General features: G+C 34.9%; 3 protein-coding genes across 3 annotated transcripts; all 3 read left to right on the top strand.

Moving 5' to 3' along the window:
• Nucleotides 1-236: 236 nt before the first annotated feature.
• On the top strand, nucleotides 237-2,883 carry LOC129787718 (probable cytochrome P450 9f2). The gene is made up of 3 exons (XM_055823466.1): nucleotides 237-542; nucleotides 610-1,820; nucleotides 1,881-2,883. Exons 1-3 carry the CDS (start codon nucleotides 331-333, stop codon nucleotides 2,060-2,062), a joined length of 1,605 nt encoding a protein of 534 aa, XP_055679441.1. The 5' UTR covers nucleotides 237-330; the 3' UTR covers nucleotides 2,063-2,883.
• Nucleotides 2,884-2,987: 104 nt separating this feature from the next.
• On the top strand, nucleotides 2,988-5,096 carry LOC129787724 (probable cytochrome P450 9f2). The gene is made up of 3 exons (XM_055823472.1): nucleotides 2,988-3,394; nucleotides 3,464-4,677; nucleotides 4,743-5,096. Exons 1-3 carry the CDS (start codon nucleotides 3,186-3,188, stop codon nucleotides 4,907-4,909), a joined length of 1,590 nt encoding a protein of 529 aa, XP_055679447.1. The 5' UTR covers nucleotides 2,988-3,185; the 3' UTR covers nucleotides 4,910-5,096.
• Nucleotides 5,097-5,430: 334 nt separating this feature from the next.
• Nucleotides 5,431-9,698, top strand: LOC129793796 (uncharacterized). The gene is made up of 6 exons (XM_055834188.1): nucleotides 5,431-5,904; nucleotides 5,969-7,185; nucleotides 7,251-7,415; nucleotides 7,868-8,075; nucleotides 8,137-9,347; nucleotides 9,405-9,698. Exons 1-6 carry the CDS (start codon nucleotides 5,702-5,704, stop codon nucleotides 9,569-9,571), a joined length of 3,171 nt encoding a protein of 1,056 aa, XP_055690163.1. The 5' UTR covers nucleotides 5,431-5,701; the 3' UTR covers nucleotides 9,572-9,698.
• Nucleotides 9,699-10,111: the final 413 nt, after the last annotated feature.

Genomic DNA, 10,111 nt, shown 5'->3' on the forward strand with positions numbered 1-10,111 from the left:
TTTCATTGATAAATTATATATAACGACTAAAAGCTATGCAAAACCAAGCTAATAAACGAATATTTAGTCGATATTGTGTGTGTGACTCATCCATCGAAAAAATGGATTTGCGTCAAGGTTTGCGTTGAGTGATTTTCTTTAATACAAATGCACAAAACTGTATTAATACATAAAACACACACTTTTGAATAAAAAGTTCTTGCTTTTGAACAAATTTCGCCTCACAGTGCCTCTGAAATTCAAGTTAGTGTTGACGGTGAAGTGCTCGGGAAATAATCGTTGATTTTTATTAGGAAGAACTTTGAGAAAAAAGTCTTTCTTTATCTCAAAATGTTACTTCCATTTCTTATTTTTACATCAATAGCAGCTCTTATTTACTATATTTATCAATATGGAACTAAAAATGAGAATTTTTTCTTGGAGAAGGGTATCAAATTTCAAAAACCAACGTTCCTTTTTGGAAATTGCTTCGATATGGTGAGAAATAAAATTGGATTCTTTGACTACATGCGGTATATTGGGGAAAAATTCCCGAATGAAAAGTAATTACAAAAAAAAGTTATAACTTTGTTGATTGTACGTTGTAATTTAAAAATTGAATAATTTTAGAATCATTGGACATTTTGATTTTCGCTCACCCCTCTTCGTTATCCTTGATCCTGAGATTGTAAAGTACCTTGCTGTAAAGGAATTTGATAACTTTTGTGATCATCGGTCAGTCTTTGATGAAAAACAAGATCCCTTATTTGGAAATTCAATCTTCTCATTAAGAGGTCAGAAATGGAGGGATATGAGAGCAACTCTCAGTCCTGCTTTCACAGGAAGCAAAATGCGCCAAATGTGCGACCTAATTGTGGAGATTTGTGACCAAATTGTGGATTTCATGAAGAAGGAAGCCGAAGAGAAAGGACCACAAACTTATGAAATGAAGGAATTTTTCTCCAAATTTGGTAATGACATCATTGGCACGTGCGCGTTTGGGGTCAAAGTTAATTCCTTCACAAATAAGGAAAATGATTTCTATGCTTGTGCTTCGAGGCTATTTAATTTTACAAGCTTCAAAGTTCAATTAAAATTAATTTTATTCAGACTTTGTCCTAAAATAATGGAATTATTTAAGATCCCTCTTTTTGAGGAGAATGATCGGAATTTCCTGAAGAACCTCGTGTTGGATACAATGAAAGTCAGAGAAGAGAAGAAAATTATTCGTCCTGATATGATTCATCTCCTTATGGAAGCTCAGAAGGGTAATCTGACGCATAATGATAACGATATGGACACGGCAGGATTTGCAACGGTTGAGGAATCTGAAATTGGTTTGGTAAAGTCCAAGAGAAAATGGTCAGACGATGAATTAGTTGCTCAATGCTTTCTCTTCTTCTTGGCTGGTTTTGATACATCATCAACCGTTCTTAGCTTTCTCTTCTACGAGATCGTAGCTAATCCTGATGTTCAGGAGAAACTCTATGAGGAAATATCTGAAGTACACGCAAACCTCGAAGGAAAACCACTAAAATACGAAACTCTTCCCAAACTAAAATATCTCGACATGGTTATATCCGAGGCACTGAGGAAATGGCCAGTTCAAGCAGTTGATCGTGTTTGTATCCGAGACTTTACTTTCAAGTATGATGGCGATAAGGAATTTACATTCCACAAGGGTGATGCATTCTGGGTTCCAATTCTTGCATATCACTACAATCCTGAATACTTCCCTGATCCCGATAAATTTGATCCTGAACGTTTTAATGATGAGAATAAGGAAAAGATCAATACTTCGACCTATCTTCCTTTTGGAGTTGGACCTAGGAATTGTATTGGTAAGGAGATTCTTTTAAGACGTTTGAGGCTTTATTAAGTAATAAATAAATATTTTTCAGGCTCTCGATTGGGACTGATGAACTTGAAGGCTATAGTTTTCTACATTGTCCTAAACTTTCATTTGGAAGCAACAGAAAAAACTCAGATTCCCATTCAATTGGCTAAGAACTTGCTAGGACTCCAGCCTGAAAAAGGAATTCATATTCTATTCCGTCCAAGGAACCAAAAGAAATTGGATTAAAAATCTTAAAAATTTTCCATAAATTTTGAAGCAATTGATAGCACTGAAGCACTGCACTGAATCTAATCTACATTTGAAACTGTGTTAGTGCGTGAAAACTGAATACTTACGTATGGCATTTATATTCACAAAAAACAATTATTTTGCTTGTATTGCAAAGTTGTTAAGAATAAAGAGGATTTATTCAAATATTCGCAAATTAAACAAAAACGCATTGACAAAGTGACACAATCAGCACATATTATTCTAAATTGGAATTCTGAGTTCTTCTAAATGTTAACCTTGACTTTTTGCGAATAAAATAATAAAAATTTTCAATTTAGTTTAAAATTTGAAACCCATTCTCATCCTATCTGCGGATTAGAGGTTCAAAATTTTCACATAGTCATCGTGCATTTAAACATAGTGGAGCATATGGTGCTCCAGTTGATCCATTTTTAAAACATAAACACATAAAGTGTGCTTTTCATTAGTTTCCCCCGTTTCCCCATCTGATTATATGTAAGAATGGATGATAAAGAGCTTAAAAGCAACCCAAGAAAATACATAAAAATATAATTAGAAATTTGGAGAGTGTGTGTTGATTTATTTCTTTAAGAAGAATATGTTGCAGCTATATCTATTTCAGTTTACGTACAAAACTGAATTTCTGATAACATAGAATGATTCTTGTAGTCCCTATTTTGATAGAAAAGGTGTTTCGTCAAAAAGAATTATTTTAATTTTAAAACTTTCAGTTAATTCTTGAATTTATATGCTAAAAATGCAAATGTAAGATGAGATTTTTTTTTAATGAAATAAAACATTGTCTAACACACTGATACACTGAATTTGAAAGAATTCTTCTGTGTTTGACCTTGCGAATGATCTGTGAGCGAGATTGAATTAAGTTTCTGAAGTTATTTGAAATTTATGGGTGTGTGGAATCTTCCTCATTCTCTTCTTTGGTCTATTACGAAATATTTACAACGTCATGCGTTATTTAAAGATACCATGCGAAGCTCCAGTTCAAATCTGCACCATTTTTATGTATTAAAATTTGGCTTCTCATCAGTTGCTTCGGGACTGTGATTGTGGGTTAACGTGTTAAAGTTTGAATAAAAAACTTAAGAATTATTTGATCATGTCCCTTGTTTGGCTATTAATTGCTTTGGTGGCAATTGTTTGGCTTGCCATAAAGTATGGACTGAAGAATCAACACTTCTTCCGAGAACGAGGAATTAAATTCATCAAGCCATTGCCATATTTTGGAGATTCGGTTGCTATTTTCTTCAATCAAGAGAACCTCTTAGATTATTCCATCAGAGTGTGCAATGAATTCCGCAGAGAAAAGTATAAAAAAAAAGAATTAAACTTCTTAGTGAATAAAATACCTACAATTATATTCTTATTTTTTTTTAGAATTTTTGGAACATTTAGTGCTATGACTCCAACGGTTATTATACGCGATCCAGATATACTAAAGCAACTTACCATCAAGGAATTCGATCATTTTTCTGACCATCAACCTTTTGGTCCAAAGGAACTAGATCCTCTCTTCTCGAACTCTCTATTCCTACTTGAAGGACAGAAATGGCGGGAAATGCGAACAACTCTTAGCCCAGCATTTACAGGAAGTAAAATGCGACTTATGAGTGCTCTCATTGTGGAAATTTGTGAACAAATGGTTGAGTATTTGAAGACAGAAGCAAAGGAAAAAGGACCTCAAACACATGAAATGAAGGATTTATTTGCCAGAATTGCTACGGATATTATTGGCACTTGTGCTTTTGGGATTAAAGTTGATTCACTGAAAGACAAAGACAATAAGTTCTACAAGAGTGGCAAAGAAGTATTCGATCTGACATCCACAACTCTAGCAATGAAATTCATAGCTTTGAGAGTATGTCCAAGCTTAATGCGACTTTGTGGAATAACGCTTTTTGATGAGACCTACAGAGGTTTTTTGAAGGATTTGGTTTTGAATAACATGAAGACACGTCAAGAGAAGAATATCGTTCGTCCCGATATGATAAATCTTCTCATTGAAGCTCAGAAAGGAACACTTGAACACTCCTCAAATGAAAAGGACTCCGTTGGATTTGCAACAGTTGAGGAATCTCAAACTGCTAAAGTTACCAAGAAGACATCATGGACTGATGATGAAATTGTTTCTCAATGCTTCCTCTTCTTCTTGGCTGGCTTTGAAACTTCCTCAACTGTCCTATCCTTTGTGTCTTATGAAATTGCGCGGAATCTTGACATTCAAGAGAAACTCTACGAGGAAGCTAAAACTTTTTATGATGAATTGAAAGGGAAACCTCTCACCTATGATGCATTGCAGAAGATGAAATACCTGGATATGGTGGTATCAGAAACTCTAAGAATTTGGCCTCCGGTTCCAATCATCGATCGTTTCTGCACAAAGGATTTCACATTGGAGTATGAAGAAGGAAAATTCTATACCTTTCGCAAGGGTGAAGCTTTCTGGATTCCTTGCGGTGACATTCACTTTGATCCTGAAAATTACCCTGATCCTAAAAAATTCGATCCCGAACGCTTTAGTGATGAGAATAAGAATTCAATTAAACCATTGACTTACATGCCTTTTGGACTTGGACCCAGAAATTGCATAGGTAATCATCATAACTATCCTTAAATAGATTTGAAAATTTAATGCAATTTTTTTCTTTATTTCTAGGTTCTCGGTTTGCGCTTATGGAAGTGAAATCTCTAATTTTTTACCTGATCGTTAATTTTCATTTCGATTTATCGGACAAGACAGAAGTTCCTTTGATTCTAGCAGGATCTATGGTGGGAATTAAGGCAAAAAAAGGCGTTTGGGTCAAGTTCCGCCCACGAGAATGAACTCAAAACCAAAAAAATCTAAGTTGCCAAATTAAGCTTGTTTCAAACTTTAAAAAAATTTAAAATTTTTTATAAATCGTTAATTTTATCAAGATATTCTTTCTGTAATACATTAATTAATGTAAATCAATCTACTGCTTATGTATACGAATTATTTTTCCAAATAAATATTTACAAATCACCTAAATCGTGTTTGTTTTAATTTCTTTTATTTCTTGTGTCGGATTGAATTTAAAAAAAAAACTCTGAGTGATTTTTTATTTCAAATTAACGCCTAAAAAGCTCTAAAAATAGAACATACATAACGTCCTAAAGCTTCTTTTTTCACTTTCCTAAAATTTTACATTGACGAAGGAAAATTATTCTTTTTCACAATCTATGTATGCTGATAAGATAAAAAGACAGGTAGATAATGAACTACTACAATCAACGATGAAACAGTGTATGGTACAATTTACTTCATCACTGATATAAGTGTTTCACAATACACACATGCTCCGTACAACACCTTAAACTTTTAATGAAAAAATTCACAAGATCCGTTTACAAAGTTCTCAAGAAAAAACAACTTCTTCCCTCCTTTCCATCACGTTTTTGTATTGGACAACACAGCAAAGACATTAAACCTGGACTATGTGCAAATTTAAAGAAAAAAAAGTCTTTTAGTCAGTCGCTTCGCAGTTCTGACCGGGATTGGACGTAAAATCAACGCAAAAGCTCTCAGCTATCAAATACAAAAGTTTGTTGTGTGGAAACCTCAAAGTGTATTAGTGCTGATAAAAAATAGGCATCATGGCCTGGCTCTGGATTGCTTTTGTGACAATTATTTGGCTCCTTCTTAAGTATGGAATAAGGAATCAGAATTTTTTCCTCGATCGAGGAGTGAAGTTTCATGATCCTCTTCCTTTTGTGGGGAACTCTTTGAGATTTTTCCTCAATAAGGAGAACATGAAGAGTCATATTCTGAAACTCTGCAAGAAATTCCCGAAGGAAAAGTAATTTCTTTATGAAACTTTAACTTTTCTATTTTGTAATATTAATATAATTTTTTTCTAATAGAATTTTCGGTCAGTTTGATGCCATGAAACCAATATTGGTGGTACAAGATCCTGAACTACTAAAGACCCTCACTATAAAGGAATTTGACCATTTCACTGATCATCAACCAATTGGTGTACGTGACATTGATCCTTTATTCTCACACTCCCTAATTATGCTCGAAGGAAATAAATGGCGGGAAATGAGATCAAATCTAAGTCCAGCTTTTACCGGAAGTAAAATGCGTCTCATGAGTGCTCTCATTGTGGAGATTTGTGAACAAATGGTTGACTACTTGAAAACGGAGGCAAAGGAAAAAGGACCTCAAGCCTATGAGATGAAGGAATTATTTTCCAGAGTAGCCACAGACATTATTGGCACGTGTGCCTTTGGGATCAAAGTTGATTCACTGAAAGAGCGGGAAAATAAGTTCTTTGTCACCGCCAGTAAAATGTTTAATACAACTTCGATAAAACTCGCATTTAAGTTAATTGGCATTAGAATTTTTCCGTCTGTTATGAAACTCTGTGGTATTAAGATCTTTGATGAGATTTATAAAGGATTCCTCAAAGATTTGGTGTTGAGTAACATGAAGACGCGTCAAGAGAAGAATATCGTACGTCCCGATATGATAAATCTTCTTATTGAAGCTCAAAAGGGAACGCTTGAGCAGATAACAACACCTGAAAAGGATTCCGTTGGATTTGCAACTGTGGAGGAAATTCAATCAGGACCAATTGCGAAGAAAACTTCCTGGACAGATGATGAAATTGTTTCTCAGTGTTTTATCTTCTTCTTAGCTGGCTTTGATACTTCCTCAACCGTCCTATCTTTTACGACTTATGAATTAGCGAAAAGCCCAGAGATTCAGGAAAAACTCTACGAGGAAGCCAAAGTTTTCCATGACGAATTAAACGGAAAACCCCTAAAGTATGAGACTCTGCAGAAAATGAAATATCTCGATATGGTTGTGTCGGAAGCACTGAGAATGTGGCCACCAGCCCCAGCTACTGATCGTCAATGCACGAAGGATTTAACAGTGGAGTACGAGAAAGGAAAATCCTATACTTTCCATAAAGATGAGATAATTATGATTCCCATTGTGGGAGTACATTTTGATCCAGAAAATTTTCCGGATCCCGAAAAGTTTGATCCTGAACGTTTCAGTGATGAAAATAAGGATTCCATCAAACCAAACACCTACATTCCTTTTGGGATAGGACCTAGGAACTGTATTGGTAAAGTTAACAAGTTATTTAATTTCTTAACAGAGACGTGATTTTCTTTTTAATTTTCTTCCCAGGATCCCGTTTTGCTTTGATGGAAGTTAAAGCTATGATTTTCTACCTGATTGTGAATTTCCATTTTGATCTTTCGGACAAAACGGATGTACCCATGATCCTAGCTGCATCCTTCGTTGGGCTCAAGGCTAAAAATGGCATCTGGGTTAAATTCCGCCCAAGAAAGTAACTCCTACGCTGCAGAAGGAAAAACCTGGATGTTCTTAATTATGTAAACTTAATCCTACAAGTCACTGTATTAAGGAAAATCGCAACATCATGCTATTAATAAAATAAAATTTTTATCTAATCAACACTTTCGTCAAGCCGGCTTTTGGGAAACCAAAACACAATTTACTCATTGAGTTTTGGGTGGTTGTGTTGTCGTGCCAATTGACTTAATTGAGATTTTATTCAAAACACTCACACATTGCATTCTATATACCCTCAATGTTGGAGATATGAGCTCACAAAAAAATCTAATGCGCGAGTTTTTTTTTCCATGTATTCAACATTTTATTTTTAGTCACTCCGAGTAGGAAGATTCGACGGTTTCTGCGTGAAAAAATGTTGAATTTGCTTTCAGTCTCTATCGAGCGATAGTTGGAGGTGGATTTTTTATTGAGAGTGTTGTATTGATTTTCCATTATGTTCCTCTATATTTTCCTTGGACTTTTCCTCTATTACGCATACAAATGGATCACAGACAATCAGAATTATTTTAAGGATCGCGGAGTCCCCCAAGGAGAAAGGAACCTTGGATTGGGGACATTTTATAAAATTTTCTTCAACAAAGCTGGAGCACAGGAAGTAATAATGGATTACTACAATAGATATCCGAATAATCAGTAAGTATAAAATATTATTAAATTAAATTCTCAAGAAATATCTATAAATTTTCCTCTACAGAATTGTAGGACTGTGGGAAATGAACCGTCCCTTCTACTTTATTCGTGATCCTAAACTCATGAAGAAAATCACAGTCAAGCACTTCGATAGTTTCCACGATAAAGTTGCCATAATTGACGACAGAATGGATCCTTTCTTTGGAAATTCTCTAATTTTTCTCAAAGGACAGAAATGGCGGGAAATGCGAGCAACCTTGAGTCCAGCTTTTACTGGAAGCAAAATGCGCCTAATGTGTGAATTAGTCGTTGAAATTGGAGAGCAATTGGTGGAATTTCTCCACAAGGAAGCTAAAGAAAAAGGACCTCAGACGTATGATTTAAAGGAACTTTTTGCTCGCGTTTCAACTGATCTTATTGCAACCTGTGCCTTTGGAGTGAAAGTTGATTCCCTTAATGACAACCAGAATGAATTTTACTTAAAAGCAAAAGACCTTGCAGTATTTAGCGCTAGGAAAATGCTTAAGTTCTTTCTTTTTAGAGCTTTTCCCACTGTTATGATTGGTCTTGGCGTAAAAGTGAATGATAAGACGAGCATGGAATTTCTAAGTAATTTAGTAACAGACTCATTCAGGGTTCGTGAAGAGCAGAAGATCATTCGTCCTGATATGATTCACCTCCTCATGGAAGCTCAGAAAGGCAAATTGAATCACACAGGAGTCGATAAGGACACCGCTGGTTTTGCAACAGTTGAGGAATCAAGTATTGGATGGAAGAAATCATCAAAGACGTGGACAGAAACTGAAATTGTAGCTCAGTGCTTCCTCTTCTTGATGGCAGGATATGAAACAGTGTCCACTGTTGTTACATTTGTCTGCTACGAACTGGCTATCAATCCGGATATTCAGAAGAAGCTTTACGAAGAGATAAAGCAAACAGACAAGGAATTGAATGGGAAACGCCACACTTACGACACTTTACAGAAGATGAAGTACCTCGATATGGTTGTATCGGAGATTTTACGAAAATGGCCTCCATCGCCTTTTATCGATCGAACCTGTAACGAAGATTTTACAATTGAACTGAATGATGGGAAGAAATTTACATTTGAGAAAGGAAATATTATGTGGTTTCCCCTTCATGCCTACCATCGTGACCCGAAACATTATCCAGATCCTGAGAAATTCGATCCTGAACGTTTCAGTGAGGAGAATAGATCTTCTATCGATCCCAATACATATATTCCCTTTGGATGTGGCCCCAGAAATTGCATTGGTAAATATTTTCTATTTCCTGCATTTAAACTTTGAGCTAAAATATTTCTCCTTTCAGGATCACGTTTTGCCTTGATGGAAATCAAGTCTATTCTCTACAAACTTATTCTAAACTTTTCTGCTGAAGTAACGCCAAAAACCCAAATTCCATTGGTTCTGGCTAAATTAGTCTCAGGACTGCAGGGAGAGAAAGGAATTCATGTGGAATTTAGGCCAAGAAATTAATTGAAAAAATATTTTTATGTGAGAAAACCTCTAAAGCTGTATTATATCTAAGATTTCAATCATATTTAACAAATTTTAAGCTTCATTTCATCATCTTTCTTTCAAAATAAAAAAAAATGCTATGTAATTGTCTCGAATTTAATCTTGAAAATTCCAGACGGGAACCTCCTTAATTCAAGTGGAAGAATTTTCTCCTGATAAATTAAGATAATAAACTCAAGAATGATAAGGTCAGGGCAAAGACCGTAATTGATAGCACAAATACGAATAAACATTATACGATAAATAATTTTAAAGTCTTAATAAACAAAACATTTCTTCATTCAAAAACTAAGAATTTAATTAATTAATTTTCCATTGATTTTCTTCTCTGAAATGACCATTACTTTGGAAGTTTCCCTCCACGAAAAATAGAGAATCTACTGCGCATGAAAATAGCTCCAGAAATAAACACACTCATGTGCGTTTCATCTGATTGAGTGTTTTATGTAGGTATATAGGAGTTTTATAAGAACTTTTTACACATATAGCATTTTTTCT

This window comes from Lutzomyia longipalpis, chromosome 1 (genome assembly GCF_024334085.1).
Source record: "Lutzomyia longipalpis isolate SR_M1_2022 chromosome 1, ASM2433408v1".
Classification (NCBI taxonomy): Eukaryota; Metazoa; Arthropoda; class Insecta; order Diptera; family Psychodidae; genus Lutzomyia; species Lutzomyia longipalpis.